Genomic DNA, 19,421 nt, shown 5'->3' with positions numbered 1-19,421 from the left:
GCTGTGTGGCCTGACATCTGTTATGGACATACATTGCTATATTCTCTCCCATCTTCTCATCTAAATTAATTTGGGAGATCAGTGCAATACTAAGTATCACTCTGGGTTTAGAGTTGCTTTAGGCCGCTTTTGTTTGACTGCTTATTGGTTGAGAGCGCATGCAAGAGAGAGAGCGGCTGTCTGACTGCAGCTACTGACCTACATACACTGCGAATGGAGTAATGCCTGTTATGTAAATTTCCCTGCCATCCTTTCAGGCAATGGTGGCCATTGGGGCTCTCTCATTGGATTAATCCATATTCAATTTAGCTCACATTCTGTCCCCAAGTGCCATATTCAGTCCAGTGAGCCACGTTGATGGAGCAAAACATGCACCAAGAAAGTATTGGTACTTCCAGCTCAAGTGCAATACTGCATAATACTACAATTGCAAAATACAGACAAAATCGTTAAAATTGTGGACGTGGTCATAAATTTTGGGACAGTCAATATGTGATCTGAATCCCCACCCCCACCTAAAAAAAAGAGCATAATTCACCATCCATTTTGTATACCTGTTGAGGGTGGCAAGGAGCTGGGGGCTATCTGACTCCACTAGAGTGGTCCACCTGTCAATCACAAGTACATAAAGCGACAGACAAAAATCAGATAACAATAAAAAAAGTAATAATATGAGATTAATCACAACTTAATTCTATATTTGATGGTTTTATCGTAAAATTGATTTTTATCTGCCTTTTTATTATTTATTTTCTTAAAATAATAAAAACGTAATACTCAGAATTCCATTTGATGGCGCTGTTGTAACGACGTAGTGTTGCATGAGTACTCGTTGGTTCGTTCTTGGGTCAAAGTTGACATGACGCGGAAGTTGCTTAGCTTGTGTTCATTTGCTACTGCGGGTCGTTTGTTGCCCTCAAAATCATTTCATTGTATTTTACCTCGAGGTTACCAGATGTGCCCCAGTTTGAATTTGTCGTCATAAGAGAAGTTTTCAGAGCTCCGTACGTATTACACGGACGGGTTTCAGGGTAAGTGGTACTCAATGAATTATCTATGCTAACCAAGGTAGCTTGTAACCCGCATTTACTAGATACCTCGCAGACGGCAAGTAGCCAGTTTTACTACGGGTTTAAAAGAATTGCTTCAAAATTAAACCATAAATTAGAAGTAACATTTCCGACCTTAAAACATCTTAAATTGATATTCAAAGTGGCATGGCCTATCAAATGCTATCATCAAGTGCTTGTTGCTTGGTTTTTAACATTATTTTGCGTTTTCTAACAATAATAGTCTTCTCAAACCTCCTGCAGGTTTTCATGCTGGCTGCCACAATGACCACCATCGTCCATGACACCACCGAGGCGGTGTGCCTCTCAGCTGAGCACAACATGTACTTGAAGCCCATCGCTAAAATGACCATCAGCGTCACGCTTCCTCAGCTCAAGCTGCCGGGAAAGAGCATCTCCAACTGGGAGGTAATGGAGAGAGTTAAGGCGATGGTGGTCCCCGATCAGTTTTCAACCCTGCGGGTCTCTAAAAGCACCATGGACTTCATTCGTTTTGAGGGAGAAGTGGAGAACAAAACTGTTGTTAAGAGTCTATTGAGCCGCCTGGATGGGAAGAGCATCAAACTTAGTGGATTTACTGATGTTTTGAAGGTGAGCTTTGCTTTTGTTTTGGAAAACAAAAGTCCCCGTCTTACTCTATCGGTCCAAACAGTTTGATGATTCAAACTTTTTTTCTCAAGGTTCGTGCCGTGGAAAACAAAGTGGACTTCCCAACAAGGCATGACTGGGACTCGTTCTTTCGTGATGCCAAAGACATGAATGAGACTCTACCGGGTGAGCGACCCGACACGATTCATCTGGAAGGGCTTCCCTGCCGCTGGTTCAGCCAGAAACAAAGCGGGTTGCCAGATCGGCCATGTGATGAGGTTCTCATTGCTGTCTTTGAGGCCTTTGGCAAGGTACACTGTTTTATTACTTTATTTCCACTATGCATGATCCTGTGAAAGTTAAACATTTTATTTTGCGATGTCCTCAATAACGATGAAAACAAACAATTTGTTGGTTCAGGTGCGAAACGTGGACATCCCAATGCTGGACCCGTACAGGGAGGAGATGCTGGACAAGAACTTTAATACTTTTAGTTTCGGGGGCCATCTGAACTTTGAAGCTTACGTGCAGTATCACGAGTATGACGGCTTCACCAAGGCCATGGATACGCTACGCGGCATGAAGCTGATGCTGAAAGGAGATGATGGCAAGGCAGTGGCCTGCAACATCAAGGTACGCTTAATCCCCTTCTTTTGAAAAGATTACAGACTGCTCCTAATCCTGAACTGATTGACCAGCGTGCGCCTATTAGTAATATTAATACTGCAAGTCATTTCGATCTCTTACGTGAGCCGTGTGGGAGGCCACAAGCATTGAGCTGGTTTCATCTTAGAGTCACCGGGCTCCTTTAAGACCTTTTAATGTAATGAGAATAAAAGCTGCTCATGTTGTGTTGGGAGGGTTTAATTAAAAGTATTAGAGATCTGTTCCACAAATCTGTATTTAGAGACAAGAGTGGTGATAATCCCGAATTGCATTTGTTTACTGATAAAGTGGTCAAACACAGTCCATTTTGTTTTGCTTGTAAATTTGAATTCTCAATGAATGAAATCTCTCCAGGTGACATTTGACACCACCAAGCATCTCGGCGAGTCAGCCGTGAAGAAGCGAAATCTGGAGAGGCTGAAGCTGCAGGAGTTAGAAAAGCAGCGAGAGGAGCAGAAGCGGCGGGAGAAAGAAGAAGAAGAGCGACGTAAAGAGCTGGAGCGGTATGACAACCCCCCTCCTGTTTGTATGTAATGCTCATTCAGCAGATATTGACCCAGCCCAAACGTGCTCTTCTCCAGGAAACAGAAGGAGCAGGAAGAAGAGGAGCGGGAGCGCAAGAAGGAAGAGAAGCAACGCAAGCGTGAGCAGAAGCTGCAGGAGAGAGAGGAAAGGAGGAACATCAAGAAGGTGAGGAAGCAGCAGGAGGAGGAGCAAAAGAAGCTTCAGATGAAGATCGCCATGGAGGAAAGGAGGCTTCTCCTGGCTCAGCGCAATCTGGAATCCATCCGACTCATCGCTGAGCTGCTGGCCAGAGCCAAGGTACCTCTTGAAGAACACTAGATTGAACGCTAAAGTGTCTTTCTATTCTTAACCTTGTAAATTGCTTCTCTTCCCTCAAAGGCGGCCAAGCAGAGGCAGTTAGATAAAGAGCGCGCCGAACGTGAGGAGCAGGAAAAGCGGGAGAAGGCTCAACAGGAGGAGGAGCGGATCCGTCGCCAGGAGCAAGAAGCCTGCCGGCGCAAGCAGCAGGAGGAGCTCCTCAAGGTGGAGCTGGAGAAGGAACGGGCCTTGGACCTCCAACGGCGGGAGAAGGAACTGAGGGAAAAGCTGCTCTCCAACATGTTCAAGAAGAGCAGCGAGCCCACAAGACCTCCTGACACGCAGGAGCAGGGTAGCGCCGCAAGGAGCGAGGAGGCCCCGCATCCTGGCAAGGAGAACGTGTCCCTGCAAATCCCGGGTCAGGTGAACGGAGTAAAGGCAGAAGAGCGTAAAGACAAACAAGTATCCAAACCGGTGGAAATGTCAGAAAAAAGTAGAGGGACAAAGGAGAGGAAGGCGGCTGAGGATGTGAAGAAGACGAAGCAGGAGAAGAAGAAAGAGGAGGTGAGGAGCAAGTACAGCAAGGACCGTGAGCGCAGCTCCAGGAAGCGGCACTCCAGCAGGAGGAGGAGCCGGAGCGGCAGCTATCGTAGGACCTCCAGCCGCCACAGGAGGAGCCACACCCCGCGGCGCAACAGGAGGCGCAGCCACAGCCATTGTAGCAGAAGTACAAGCTCCAGCCGGGACAGGAGTAGAAGCAGCAGCGGGAGGAGCTACAGTAGGGGAAAGAGCCGCAAGCACCGTCACCAGCGGCGATACAGCAAAGGCGACTCCAGGAGCAGCAGCCGTGGCAGGAGTCGCTACACTCGAGAGTACAGGAGGCGCAGCTACAGTCGGGACAGGAGTCACTCCAGAAGATGAACGCGCGCCTCTTCTCACATTTCAACCAGTTGCGCTTTTTTTTTTTGCTTTTGACTCAAATGAAGGCAGTGTTTGTTTCAGACGTGCACGAGAAGCGTGTATGTCGTTCGCACTCACAAGTTGCTAATCCATTCCGCATTCACTGACGTAGCATCAGGACAAGAAATCAAACAGACTATGAAGACTAGAAGAAATTAGCTTAATTAGCTTTTTGAATTGCAACGGTAAGAACAGGTTCAATTCCCAGTTTAAGGTGATATTACCAATTAACCTCCCCCTCCCCCCCAAAAAAAACTGGCAACCTCATGGGACATTTGTAACATTTCACAAAAATATATCAAACAGGCAATATTTGACAAATCCACCGAGTGTGTTTCGGAAGTTGTGACCACTTTGCTGCTCCTCTCCAAATGTGAACTGACCACTTGAAAACATGTCAGCTTTCTGAATGTTCTCCAGGTTTCTCTTTTGAAGCAGCCCACGAAAACTCAGGATAAAACAATTTGAACACATCTTTAATTCCTTAGAGGCATTTCATTTCTTTTTTTTTTTTTTGAAAGATTTTCTTATTAAAAGTTCTCTTGTTACTATGACCGACTTGTGACTATGCTCTAAATCTGATTAAGCAAGCAGCACCGTTCCCAGAACAACAGGAATGTAAGAAGTCTCAACTTTGGCTTTTGTGCTTACTTCATAGCTCTTGATAAGATTACAAGGTACTCAAGTTTTTCGATTTGTCACATCCATGTACTGTGCAGCCTCCTGGAGCATGTTCATTAGATAGTCACATTAACATTTCCAGGATTTTTATATCCGTTGGTCATGGTATGATTTTGCGGGAAACTTTTGAATGTATATGAAATAATTGTTTTGTCCATTCTTTTTTGATGCCACTAATTTTGGATGGGTTTTTTTTTGTCGTGAACAAGGCTGCAGAGATTTTTTTTGTTTATTGGTCCAGTGGCGGGTAAGGCCCTGCTCTAATCCGGGTTATCAGACTCTAATCAGCTTAGCCCACGACTACCACTGCAAAATGGGCATTGTTAGTCTGGTTTGGTCTCCACTCGGCTGAAGGTGACGGCTTCTTTCATAGGACGAAAAACTTTATGGTCCATATGGCAGGTCGGCATGTGATGGACACTACAGCGGCGTCACCTGCTGCTGGGGAATACCCCAGGAAAATACTCGAGTACATGGAAGGCTTTCTTGTCTCAAAGGTAAGTCACAGGGTTCAAATGTATGAATACAAAAATGGAGTTGGACAAAAGTCAAGCCCCCTCGAAGAAAAATGATTTTACGATTATTCTGTCAAGAATAATTGGATAAAATGTTATTTTGCATTAAAGTTTATTGCAAAAATATTCTCCCTTTGTTTACTGCTTACTCCTCAATAAATACTGTTTATTCAGTATTGTTTAGAGATTAAAAACTAAGTATTTAGGCAAGATCACACATTGAGGATTAATGCTTGTTTTGCAAAAGTCTTGGTTGAACACAAGAGTGTCACTATTTCTATGAAAGGCTACAGAAATCAGATTAACTATTCTTGAGAGACTAAAATCCGATGATTTGTTTTGGGCAGACTATTTTAATGAGAAGTCTTATTGTATACATTTGCAGTGCAAAATTGCCCCGCCCCTTCCTCACCTTCACATTATCCTCTCCTCCAAACCAGACTTTATTCACAGCCTGCGAGCTGGGCGTGTTCGACGTGTTGTCATGTGCAGGACGCCCTCTGTCCGCCGACGAAATCAGCCAAGCGGTCGGCGCCAGCCTGGACGGCACCCAAAGGCTGCTGGCGGCCTGTTGCGGCCTTCAGTTGCTTGAAACGCACCAGCAAAATGACCAAGGTGAAGTAGACCACTACAAAATCTATTTGGACCCTTGGAAAACTCATTTGCTGTCATTTCCCTATATGTTAGTGTGTTACAGTAACACAGAACAGGCCAGCCTCTACCTGACCCGTTCTGGTCCTGCAACCCTCTACCACTCCATCCAGTATAGTTCCAGAACCATCTACCTCTGCTGGCACTATCTGACGGATGCCGTCAGGTCAGTCAAAATTGCACATATTTAAATCCAACCAGTTTAAACAAGATGTGTGTAGTTTGAAAATATCACGTTTTGTATGTCACAGGGACGGAACAAATCAATATGAAAAAGCCTTCGGTGTCAGCTCAAAAGACTTGTTTCAGGCTCTCTACAGGTGAGAATATTTCTTTAATAAGCACACATAACACAAACCAAAATATTGGACTCACTCACCTCAAGGTGGGGCTGCACACACAATGTCATTATTTGAATTTTTCTTTTCAGGGAAATCAATGCCATTGATATTTGATATTTTCTATTATTATCGAACAGAGATAAATGAATTTTCAGTGGTGAGTTGCTTAAGAAAATACAAATAAACTGTAAAATTAATTTGCGCATATAGAATCGCTATCGCGTTATTTTTCGGAATCATTTGTTCCATGAGAATGAACTTTTCTTTTCAGTGTGATCTTCTTTATTTGTATGCTCCTCATAGCTGCGCCGTGTTGTCGACATTTGGTAACGCCAGATCGCATCTGATCATCAATCACCAAAATGGCACCGTTTAAAAAGACCAATGCAAAAATATTCCAAATATGAAACGTGCAGTAACAATGTCATCCATCCTCGGAATGATGAATTTGTAATTTGCCGCTAATTGATTGAAAAACTAAATATCAACACCTGCTCACAATGGCCAAATGAGGAGCTGCGGTTGTTTCGTCCCTGCTGATTTCCCTCGAGAATACCGAGGGGAAATTAGCGCGGGAAACAAGCGCGCAAGTCATCGAGGGCTTTCTTGGAGCAGTGACAAAATGATTCAAAGCTGGCTGTATGACTCACACACTTGTTTACTCCTTGCCATTTAACCAGCCGCATAATGCACCTGAATAATTTAGTCAAGTCTGGAATATGGTTGGAATTCTAACACACCAAAATAAAAGGCGAGGAGAAAGAGACGGAGACGTTTGGAAAATCAGAGCATGTACTTCCAAAGTTCTTCCGGATATCCAAAGTTTCAAACGTCTTTACATTTTGTGCACGTGTGTGTTGAGGTCTGACGAGGAGATGGTGAAGTTCATGCAGCTAATGAATTCCATATGGAACATCTGCGGTCGAGATGTGCTGACAGCCTTTGACCTTTCACCTTTCAAGGTCATCTGTGACCTCGGAGGTAAGCGCGTGTGTGTTTTGCTAATTACCGCAAAGTCATTTCTAGGCGGGGTCAGCAGGTGCACGGCCATTAACATTTCAAACCGTCGCGTTAAGTGAGAGACAGCTGGCTCAGGTGCAAATTCATATTCATGCTGTCTCGTTTGTCCTGTCACACTTTGCAGACTCCAATTAAGTATACAAATGGCCTTTGTGACAGTTGACACATAATCACTCTTCTTAATGGCATCAAAACAGGAAGTAGCTCACTGTTCCATTGTGGGGGGGAAAAAACAATCTTAGAATGTATAATTGTTTAACCAATAAATTATTTCGACCAAATATCCCAATATATATTATGTAATTACCCAAGTAGCCACAAGGGAGCGCTGTGAAGTCACTAAAACAGGGGAAACACAGAGGACATCCTTCGTCTGTCTGTACAGCTCAGTGTGTGTGTTGATATTTATGCATAATAATGGGAACGCCTCCGCCGAAATGAGTGTCAGCGGACAGCAGGGGTGCGAAGGGCGTAACCACAGCGTCCCATTAAGTCTTCGTCTCTCACCCAACATCTGTTAGGTCTGCACACACCTGCTGCTCAGCTCCTCCGGCTGTCCATCTGTCCAACTTTGTGCCAAGCTGCAGAGATGAATATTGAATCCACTGTCGCAGCATGCATCATTGAAATAATAAAGAAAAGAATTACCGTTTTTTTTCCATGTATAATGCGCCCCCATGTATAATACGCACCCTAAAAATGGCATGTTGATGCTGGAAAAAAGCCTGTACCCATGTATAATACACACCCAAATTTTGACTCCTACTTAAGTCCGTGAACGTTAAATTATTTCAGAAAAAAAGATCATCTTTGGGAACAACTGGATGTTATTCTGCCGGTCAGTATCACTGCGCATGCGCTAGCATACTCAATAGCGAAGAAATGTTTCGGATTTGTGTAGGGTACATTGTGACAGCAAACGAGCAGGTGATCTAGCAAGCGTCTGATACGAGAGCATTGTGTTCGTATGGAGCGTGTTTGAAGTGAACAGCAGAGAAGAAAGCACCATTTGTAATGGCGGCCTCCGTATGATATCCGGCCGGATTTAAAAAGGAAAAAAAATAAATTTTTATATATATATTTTTTGTACCATGTATAATGCGCACCCCAGATTTTAGGACAATAAATTAGTTAAATTTTGCGCATTATACACGGAAAAAACGGTAATTGAAATAATTGAGTTGATTTTTATAGCGCCGCTCACGTGGACCTGAGGGCGCTTATTCATAATCAACTAATTGTTATAATAAAGGTGCCCCACACAGATTTGTTAATGTTATATTTAAAACACATTCTATTTTTTTATTTTTTTATTTATTTGGACCTTCTGTAGGTTGCCCTTTTAGTGAGCTACAATTTACATCTTAACTCTGCGAGGACGGTCTCATCAAGCATTTGCGAGTTAGACAACAAGCCATAAAACGTACGGCAACAGTCACAAAGCTCCCATAAAAAGAGCTCATTAACAAAGTGACTCATCCAGGTCACTTTGGGTCTCGTATGTTGTGATGCCGTGTTGAGCACGCTTTTATTTCGCAACGTTGCTCTTTGATTTTCAACCTCTTCTGACCTCCCCCGTTTGATGTGAGGGCTGATGCTTGTGCATGTCAAAAGACGGGATTGTGAGAAAATTGACAAAAGGATACAAACGACGGCATAAGTGGAGGATTGGACCGTACAATGAAAGAATGAAGGATCCAAACGCACAGACAGACACACACGCACACACACGGTTGTCATTTTGTCAAAATGAGATCTTTTGATCCTGTTTTCCACCTCACTGCTTTTCTGTCCCTCCATCAAATTCAAACACTCCTTTTCCTGTCCATCTGCCTCAGATTGAGGTTGATTTTAAAAAAGTATGACGATAACCGCCCCACTCTTTGCCCTTGTGTGCTACTTCAGCTCTTTTTAAACGGATCGGGCTCAAGTGTTAAACAGTGTCGCAATATCCCGATTGTGTGATTGTCAACATTTAGCTATTTCCGCGTAAACAAATGTCGTTGACGCTACTGACGATGCATATTCCGATTCTTCGGCTTGAACGATTCTTCTTCTCCAACGGGACAGTCGGCGCTTTGTTTATGTACGACGCATCTGTCTCTCTGTCACTCCAAATGCAGTTCATTTTGGTCCGCTTTATTGGCATGAATGTTAGCTGAACCGTGTCCACAGAGGCTACGCTACACAACTGAATACAAATCATGCAATAATAAATAATAATGGCCACATACCTGCGAGCATCTGTTCTACCCCACTGACTTTATTTGTCCATTTGTGAGTGATTTCCTACCATTTTAATTAAGGTTGTGTGTCTTCATGCTGCAGTGACTCAAAGTAATTTTGTGCTTTCTCGTTCTCTCTCCCGAGGCTGCAGCGGAGCATTAGCCAAGCAGTGCACGTCGGCCTACCCGGAGTGCGCAGTGACGATCTTTGACCTCCCCAGGGTGGTGCAGACATCCAGAGAACATTTTGTCAAGGAGGCTGACCACAAGATAAGCTTCATTGAAGGTAACTTCATTATCACTCTGGCAAAAAAAAAAAAAGACCTCTCTCTTTGTGTGTTCATTTAGGGGACTTCTTCAAAGACGATTTACTCGAGGCGGATCTTTACATTCTTGCCAGGATCCTCCACGACTGGACAGATGAACGTTGCGTAGAACTGCTCAGCAGAGTCCATAGAGCCTGCAAACCAGGTTCGGGAGTTTTTTCTTCCTGCTTCGACATCAGTTTTAAATGTATGGACTTCTTAAACTGTTATTTATAGAACCTCTCAAATGAGTTTTAATTAAATAAATTAAATAAAAAGTTTCCATTCATGGACAGAATGTAACCGCACATTGAAATGAACAAATATGACTTTTAACATTTTTAATATTGTTTTAATGACATTATCAAACGCCTTATATAGAATAGTTGCTCATTTTACTTTTTAGTTTTTTTTTAACTCATCTTAATTTTAAAGTTACTGATTGCTCCTACAGGAGGCGCTATACTGCTAGTGGAAGCATTGTTGCATGAGGATGGCTCCGGCCCGCTTACCGCGCAACTCTACTCGCTAAACATGCTGGTGCAGACGGAAGGTCGAGAAAGAACAGGGGCTGAGTACAGCGCCCTGCTGGCTGCCGCCGGGTTCGCCAAAATCCAGTACCGTCTCACAGGCAAAATCTATGACGCAGTTCTGGGACTTAAAGAAGCATGATCTTTGGGGGGGGGGGGGGGGGATCATTTATGGAAATAATATTCATGACAGTTGCCTCAGAAGTAAATGAATATGCCTTTATCACGTTCATTAAAAATGGATTGTGATTGTGGTTATTCAATACCCACAAAAAATCTCTTTTTTTTATTATGATGCAATGTCAACAATTTTTTTCCTTCATGCATTATGGGTTCTGGCATATTCTACAATTTTTTGGTCATTGATTTGACCTGGTCTTGTCATTCCTACCTGGCCATTTTCCGTGTCAACCAATCGGCTCGCTCCCTGCCCAGCTGTTCTGTCTAATAAGTTGGAGAGTATTTAGGTAACCAAGAAACTTCCCACGCACTTCTCAGATTTTTTAATGGCAATTGTTGTTGCATTATCGTTGGTGCAGACATAGTTTTTGTTTATTTGTTTTCATGATGATGAACTCACTGGATGAACTCAGTTTTCTCTCTCAATCCTAAATCCTTTTTGAGCCTCTTATCATTCTCAGAATATATATGAGGCCAATTTCTTTTGTGTGCCTCTTTTTCACTTTCAGCCACATAACACAAAGGGAGGCTTATCGCCAAATCGGCATTAAGTGATCGTTTTAATGGGACAGTCTGGAGCGTGCCTTCGTGTGCTGTCTGAGCTTTTGACCGTTTGATTCATTAAGCTCCAGAGAAGACTTTCTCAGAAATTATAAATATTTCACAGTAACACTGAGTGCTACGGTTGTTCATGGAATTTAGCTCCCGAACACTTTCTCTGTATTCTCGAAGCACAATTCATTTCAATCGATTAAAACAAATGACATCTCTCCATTCTTGTGAATATAAACTGGTTCATGCCATGTTTATATTTGCTCGACATGTACTAATATCACAACTGTTATTCTTAGCTAAGAAAGAGGAAATTGACAGAATGGTGTCAACAAAGTGACACCAAGTGAACAAAACTACCTTCATGCCACATCTTGCCATGTTCTGTCTTCTGGTAAAGTGTAAACACCAAATACCCTGAGATGAAATTAAATAGCCCGCGAATGTTTTCAAGCATGAAAAGAAATACCAAATGTGAGCATTAAAGTGATTGGAATCAACCCTGAGTTCATCGTTGAGCAGAATCCCGGCTCCGTATTCAGTCGACTGTAAATTTCGCCTTCTCTTCCTCACGATAATTCTGAATTAATCAGACCTCCAACCGCCGCAAATGAGAAAAGATGTCAAATCCACAAGGGCGGCTTTACAAAGAGTCAACTTAATGAGCGAGGATGAAGTTCTGAGGCTGGTGACACTTTGACCTGTGTAGAGACTTACTGATAGAACAAATTGACACTAATGGGCTCCATATGCATATGTCTTAATTTTTTTTTTGCCGAACCTTTCCAGAGATTTCCCCCAGACCATTGTTTCAAATGAAATCTTAGATTAATCCCCGACTGAATTATTGAACTTAACTTTAAATACCTTATCACGTCTAAGCTTTCATTCACGATGAAAGTGGATTAGACAATGCAAAAAAGTTGATATCCTCAGGCTGACAGATGAATATTCTGTAGGTGATCTGAGGACATCTGGATTTCTTCCTTCGAGTGAAACCAGCAAAAACATACAACCCCAAAATAACTGATGGCTCGGGGTCAACGACCTATGATGCATTTTGCATCCATCTTGCCCGTTTCGTTCTTTCCGGCTGTAACACAGATAAGAATTTCTAAATGTATTATTAAATGAAAAACCGTCTTGTGGAATTGGTGCCACTATACATGGTTATTTATCCTACATGTGTATCCTCCAAGAAGAAGATGAAAAGCTGAGAACAAAAAGTCTCATGAGTATTATGACACACAGAGCTGACTTGAGGCCATGTGTGTATTTCGTGTGAGTGCGAGCGTTGAGGACGCAGTCACCTGTCTGCATTCCCTTGAGTATGTGTGAGAGTACAACACGTTTTGGGCACACGCTAAATCTGTTCCGGAAGTCACGCACCTTCACACCCTCCAGCTCCAGGATGCCACTTTAAGATAACAACTTGGGGCCATTTCAGGGAACACTTTATTTGTGAGTTTGAGTCAGAGTTATTAAAGCTCTCAGCTCTTTGGCTGATGTAAATTTAGTACGTTTTCACTAAAAAGGGAACGTTAGGAAGCATCACTTGGGCCGTGCTTGCACTTGGCCTACGATTGGCTGTGCACACTCATGCATGTTCAATGCAGACATGAGAACCCTTTTGGAATAAATTATATAAATATAAGCAGAAAGTCAAAACTCTTGTTATGTTGTTATTTTATGTTATATTATGTTATGTTACATATTATATTATATTATATTATATTATATTATATTATATTATATTATATTATATTATATTATATTATATTATATTATATTATATTATATTATATTATATTATATTATATTATATTATATTATATTATATTATATTATATTATATTATATTATATTATATTATATTATATTATATTATATTATATTATATTACATTAATGTTTTTTAAACCTATATCCATCCATGAATGAGTTGAAAATATAAATTGCTTGAAGCCCTATGGCAAGGTTTAGTCAGTGTGTGTTTGTGTGTGTCGCGGTGTGAGAGTGAGGATACACTTGACTACTTAATAATGACTTTTTTGCCCTTCCTCCTCTCTGTCACTTGCAATCGATTCTGTTTTTGTATCTTTGTCCTGCCCCTTAGCATGGCCAAATACAGTTACACACACATGTGCATACAGTACAGACACACACACATAGAGTGAAGCTGTCTGGCAGACATGCGTATTTCAGGCAAAATTCTGTCAAGTCTCCTCGCACATGCTCCCTCTCCCAGCCTCCCCAAAAAAGGAGCAAATACATGCAGTGTTTGACGTCAACCGTGAGGGAAGCCGTAGGGAAGGGCTCCTGCCAACTGCTTCTCTTTATTAAAGTGATTTTTCACAACGTCAATGCCGCTAACAAGTAGCTGTGGAAGGCACATACACGCACATGAATACACACACGGCAGCCACACTGAAGGTGACATCTAAATTGTGTTTACCAAAAAAAGGCCCTCAAACATGGCCTCTGAACCAGCAGCCAGCAAATAAAAAGCCCGTCACTTGGAAATTGTTGATGTGGGTTTCGGGTGGAGACAAATAGCTTTCTAAATTAGAAGCTTCTTGGTTTGAATCACTATTTATTAGCTTGAGTGCGCTTTCTATAGATGATTATATCAATAGCAATCATCCAAAAAAAAAACTCAATGACAATAAGAAATAAACTCACTGCAAATGAACATTTGCATTAGCCTCGCATCGCTAGCTTTGGCTAGCCCGATAGCACAGAGACTCACGACGACCAACAAACTTTCAATATCACCATCAAAATGGAGTATAATATTTTCATGAATATTTAAACAGCTGTTTCTATTGGTGTATTAAAAACTACTGGTACTTTTCCAACCCTTCCATTTAATCAGACAGACCCGACATCACAACAAGGCAGTCAGTCATGTAATTTAATGAAACCTAACAAAATGTTCTTTTATTCATACAGCAACATATATCCCGCCATTGAAATCCCACATCTGATTTGTAAAGTAGGTGCTCTTTGCCTTTTAGCATATCTCATTTGTAGTATGTTTGTGTCTTGCGGTTACTCCCTGAATAAATATTCCCGCCCGGAAATTATCAGCAATAATCCAGTAGCCATTTTGGATTCACTTGAATTGATGTAATCATTAGTTCAGGTTTATTCCACAGTGAACGATATCACTTTTTGTTTTTTTTTTGCTCTGACTGAATCATTATCAAGTTAATGAAATTTACACCTCCGTGGCTTCCGTTTTTTCCGCTGAATGCTTATCATGCATAATCGCTACCCAATGATGGAGTGGTAGTCATAGTCAGTCTGTAGCTTTTGCGTGAAGGGGTCAACTACAGCACCTTAATGGGGAGATGATTCATGTGCTGGAGGTTATTACTCACAAGAGCATCTGGCCTTTTTTAAAGATCACAGTTTATTTCAGAAAACCACAGCGGGAGCATTAACATATTTCCCATGATTGTTTTCATTAGTGCGTAAATGCCAAGGTCACCCCACTGACTGTCGCGCAAGGAGCCGTGCAAAGCCCACAAGCTGTTTGGGATGATCATAAAGATAGACAGGGATGGCTAATTTAGAAGAAACAGCCAAAATCTGAGTTTTGCTCTTTTAATGACCTTTTTCATAGCAATCATTTTGTCATAGTAAGAAGCTGTTACATTTATGAGGGTTCTGTTTCCTTTCATTTCAATTTAAATTGTTGTTTGATTATGTTTGTCCTCATTCTCGCACTGACTCAGTTATAAGATGATTAATAATTAATATAAGATCATTCATAATTAAATTAATAATAATTTTGTCCTGCACTTGTTGTGTGAGTTAGCCCGTTTCCCTGGCAATACTCTCCACAAATGAAGAATAGCTCAGACTTTCGGTTGCACCGGTGAGACGAGATGGCTCAAGTATGAAACTCTTTCACTGACAAAGTCTCTGAGGCAGTGAAAAGTAAGTTCACGTAGCCGTGAATTCCCGGGAGAACCTGCCTTTCACCATTGACAGCCGCCTTCTCCTTCCTGCATTCCATGCACCGCAAATCAAACCAAGTGTCCAACTTGCAGTTCTCAAAATAATGTTTTTAAAATGTGTAAACATTCAAACTAGTTATTGAATGCAATATTTTTGCTGATAAGAGCAAGAGAAGAACGCTGATCTGAATCTTACACTTAGCAATACTCTGCATGTAGAATCACGTCATTTATGGACTGAGAAGAACAAAACTAACAAATGCTGTTTTGTTATTTTCAATCCGTAATAAATCCGCCACGTCCTTCAAGTTGTTTTTATTGCCCCGTTGACTTGTCATTGTTGTTCATTCGTCCTTTATGTCCATTTTCAGAAGGACGGAGGATTACTGAAGGAGGATCTGAGGTAAAGAACACAATCCGCCCACACAACCTCTAAACATTGATCGATTTGTTACTCAGGCTCAGACTGTTCATTTTGGATCGCCTCATTTTTAGACAGCAAATAATGTCTGCATGTGTCTGTTTACTAGAGAAGGCAAATCCAGTTCGAGAAAAAACATGTGTTTCGACTCAAGCAGGTGCAGCTTCTTCACCACCCGGTTGAGGGGAAGCACCTGTGTGAGAACATGGCGTCCTCCTCATTATGCTGACAAACGTTCCATGGAAACTCTCCATTCTTTCCTTGTTCCTAGCTCTTATCTTTTGTGCATCCGTGCTCCCGGTGTTATCCGGGACAACGGTTACGCTAAACTGCATCAGCCCCTCCCCCTCCTACCTCCGACATAGAAATGACCTTCACCACAGCGAGACGCAGCAGAAAATGGAAAAAGGCAGAAAAACAAGGAATGGTATGAGTGGGGAGATTTTGATGGAGGGGTGCAGGGGAAAGGCAACGGGGGGCCATCTTTAAATGGAATATGGGGGATAGGAATAAGATGATGGGGAAAAGAAAGAAAATCATTGCAGAATGAGAAAATGGGGTCTGAGTAAAGGAGGCTCTTGACAAGATCAGTCAGAATGTCTCACCTCCCTCTTCTATTCAATCTAAAACGGAAGGCGCTATGTATTGGACAAATAATTGAGCGTACCCTCCGGGAACATTGTCTCGCACGGATCGGAATGACAGGCGAAAGATGAAGTGAGTCCATCTGCGTTTGACCTTCTGTTTAACCTTGTTTAGCCTCCTCACACTGCGCCACAGAGACGGCGAGCGAGCACATTCTCCACAACGCTGCAGGCGTCGCCATCTAAAACTCCCTCGTTTTTCCCCCTCCACTCTGAGTCATCGCAAAGTCATAAATACTAAAGCGGGTAAGGAAAGATTATTTGAAAACTATCTCATACGTTCAGAGGGAAAGCGTGACAGTCAGCTCCGGCGGAAAAAGAGTGAGCGAGAATATAGAGGAGCACTCATGCTCTCTCTCTCTCTCTGCTTTTAGCATCAAGCTTACTCTTCCTTGCTCGACCTCGCTCTTCACGCTGTATAATCTTCAACTCATTAGCATTTAAAAAAAAATATATCGTTTATGAGTCATGCAGGGAGAGCGCTTTGGTGAGTTTGTCATGACTTGCTTATGAAAGCAGAGTCACCGCGTTTGCTTGCTGCAAGATCCTCTTCGGGGGTTGCTGCCAAAACAAAGACGAGGGAAAGCACAGTTGGAGGTTGGGGAAAACTTGTCATTGTTTACATTTTGATATTCTCCTGGAAAAAAAAAAAGGCACGCTCGTATTTTTGGGTAGAGTACACAAGACGTCTTGTTTTTCATACTAGCCTTTAAATCAATTCACCTTGCTTAAACTAATATCACAGAGGATTAATTTCTGTGCAGATGAATCGTCTTTAATTCCAATCTATTCCATTGTTGTCTTTTGTCTGCCAAAAATAGTTTCTGCACAATCAATGCAGCTATTTTTCATTCAAGACCAACTGAAAGCACATTTGATATTTTATACAAATGTATTGTCTTCTGTAATGTGTAATCCAAACATACGTAACTTCCTACAATACCAAATTCATCAAGGTCAACAAAACACAAAAAGGGTTTGAACTTTACTGCCAATCCCTCTCAAATATGAAAGTGTCCATCATGTGGGCTGACAGACATGAATGAAGCCCCCCAGTAGAAGAGTTGAAAAGATAAAACAGACATGAGACAAAATAACCTTGGAATTGGAAGTTGAATCTAACAAATCACAACAGACCGTGTTGCTTATACAATCAAAAACAAAAGTAGTTTTTGTGATTTAAATCCAAACCAAGTGTATACAAGTACCAAATCATTGTCACATCAAAGTCATCTTTCAGGGAAAACTCATCATGATATCTGTTTTCAGCAATTAGCATAATAATAGGCACCCCATTGCATAAAAGTGGGAGTCTGAGAGATGAGGCGGAATAAACAGTAGAAGGGGGGCTTCGCAAATGTGACCAACCAAGTGTTGCAGTCAAAAAATGTCTGAATGTTGAGGTGGTCTAATTTATTTCAGTAAGTGTTCAAATGAGCCAGAACAAAGACAAAGTGACAAAGTGACTTTTCTGTCGGGTCAAGATGATGGCGTATTGCCGTGTTTCTGAACTTTATTCAGAAAAATCTCATGCCACGTCAACAAACAAAAATAGTAGATAGAGAAACAAATAATTACTCAGCGTGAAATTTGGAAATTCAAATAACAACTAACTAGGGTTAACTAACTCATGTTAGGGTTAGTTGTAATGCTTATCTCAGGGCATGCCCCACCTAAAGCACAAAAAAATGTGTGATAGGCTATAGATTTTAAGTGTTGATTTGTCCTCAAAACTAAATTGACTCGTGATTGAAAGGAAGCCAACATTATTGCTAGCGGTTACGCAGAAGCTTTGCTTCACTTGCCTCGGCAGATTCCATTTCAGACCTCTTTGTTAGGGGAACAAAAGGTGAACACTTGGCTGGACCACGGGGACTTTGACTCCGCATTAATCACGGTGTCTGCGGCGAGTCCCTCGTCCCATTAACACTATTATAGCCTCCCCGCAGAACTTGGCCCACATGAATTTATCAGTACGGCCCCGATAGTTGAGTGGCAGCTGTGCTATCTGACTTCGCTGCTGGAAGGAGACTGCTAATTCACAGGTGCAGCACTGCCCGATTCTTTCATCGCGCGCCATAACGTTTCCAAATTTTCAAATACGTAGCCGCTATGTTTTCAGCGCCACGTGCTAAAAATGAAATGCACTCAAAGGTGCATGCACTCGAGTGTTTTGAAAGAGCTCCTCACGCAGAGAGCCATCTCAGCACCGCAGGGTCTCAACAAACACGCGCATCAACACCAATTTTATTGTTTGCACTCTAACAGCCTCTCCGTCGAGGTTAAGTCGCCCCCGGCCCGCTACGGTAACTGCCTTGACATCGGAGAGCCTCTGATGTTTTTATGACAAGGGTCAAGACACGTTGACGTGGGTGAATGTGTCTCATCCGAAAGCACTTCGTTTGTATTGTGACATCGCTGGCACTTTTTGAGGCAAGAAAAGACGTACGGTAGGAACTTAGATAACTTAGCTGTCAATGACTTGGGCCACGATGGATTGATCGGCATTATCCAAGAAATGCACTATGCTGCTTTCCCTCCCTCCCTTTGTGCAGAATGATACTTGACTACTATGCTAATTTATTCTGATTTGTGATTAGGAGCCCACAGTCATACGCCTCACATCTTCTTTCCTCCATTTAACATGACCTTCCCAAGTCTCTGTCATACCAATATGCCTCATTACTGCACTATAGTATATATAAAAAAAACCTCTACTGACAGGCAGACAAAAAGATAAAATGTACGAAAAAGAAAGGACAAAAAAAAAGCAAAGCTGCTCTCCTTGTTCAAACACACACACATATACACACATGCGTTGCGCAAGAGCAGAGCACTATTGACTGACAGCAAAATTCCAGAAAGGCAAAACTAGAAAGAAAATAAGTTCAAGTACTGGTGGAGGTGATGCATTTCAAACACACGCGAATACAAACACGTGCACGCATTCACACCTGAAGAAGAAAAAACGTACAAAGTAAAGTATATATACATATACCGTAATTTTCGGACTATAAGTCGCGTTTTTTTCCATAGTTTGGGTGGGGGGGCCACTTATACACTTATATACATATATATGTTTTATATATATATATCAAAATGAGCCGTAGTTTAATGTTTGAGTATACCTGAATGTTCTTTGACTTTAATTTGTCTCCTCCATCCTGAGGATGAGCATGAGATTAGTCACAGAGAGATAGACAAGATTAAGACGCGGAAGGAGGATCAAGAGGAAGGATGAGAACTAAAGATAGTGAGTGATCTTGAGCAAGGAGAATATTCCTGG

At 41.9% G+C, this 19,421-nt stretch overlaps 2 protein-coding genes across 3 annotated transcripts; both read left to right on the top strand.

Annotated features, from left to right (window-relative positions):
• Positions 1-848: 848 nt before the first annotated feature.
• akap17a (A kinase (PRKA) anchor protein 17A) lies at positions 849-4,586 on the top strand. 2 transcript variants are annotated; one of them, XM_061287553.1, is made up of 7 exons: positions 849-1,031; positions 1,314-1,661; positions 1,751-1,969; positions 2,079-2,291; positions 2,679-2,827; positions 2,906-3,146; positions 3,228-4,586. In XM_061287553.1, the coding sequence occupies exons 2-7, from the start codon at positions 1,320-1,322 to the stop codon at positions 4,065-4,067; spliced, it is 2,004 nt and encodes a 667-aa protein (XP_061143537.1). In that variant the 5' UTR covers positions 849-1,031; positions 1,314-1,319; the 3' UTR covers positions 4,068-4,586. The 2 variants fall into 2 exon arrangements, with proteins under 2 accessions (XP_061143537.1, XP_061143538.1); XM_061287554.1 differs by lacking the exon at positions 849-1,031 and having other exon boundaries at positions 1,337-1,478; positions 1,544-1,661.
• Positions 4,587-4,805: 219 nt separating this feature from the next.
• Positions 4,806-10,516, top strand: asmt (acetylserotonin O-methyltransferase). Its single transcript, XM_061286358.1, has 8 exons — positions 4,806-5,284; positions 5,743-5,917; positions 5,990-6,119; positions 6,205-6,273; positions 7,157-7,275; positions 9,685-9,825; positions 9,888-10,010; positions 10,299-10,516. Exons 1-8 carry the CDS (start codon positions 5,174-5,176, stop codon positions 10,514-10,516), a joined length of 1,086 nt encoding a protein of 361 aa, XP_061142342.1. The 5' UTR covers positions 4,806-5,173.
• Positions 10,517-19,421: the final 8,905 nt, after the last annotated feature.

The sequence above is a fragment of the Syngnathus typhle genome, linkage group LG9 (genome assembly GCF_033458585.1).
Source record: "Syngnathus typhle isolate RoL2023-S1 ecotype Sweden linkage group LG9, RoL_Styp_1.0, whole genome shotgun sequence".
Classification (NCBI taxonomy): domain Eukaryota; kingdom Metazoa; phylum Chordata; class Actinopteri; order Syngnathiformes; family Syngnathidae; genus Syngnathus; species Syngnathus typhle.
Note: the sequence above shows the minus strand (reverse complement) of the source record. Positions and strands in the feature narration are given on the sequence as shown.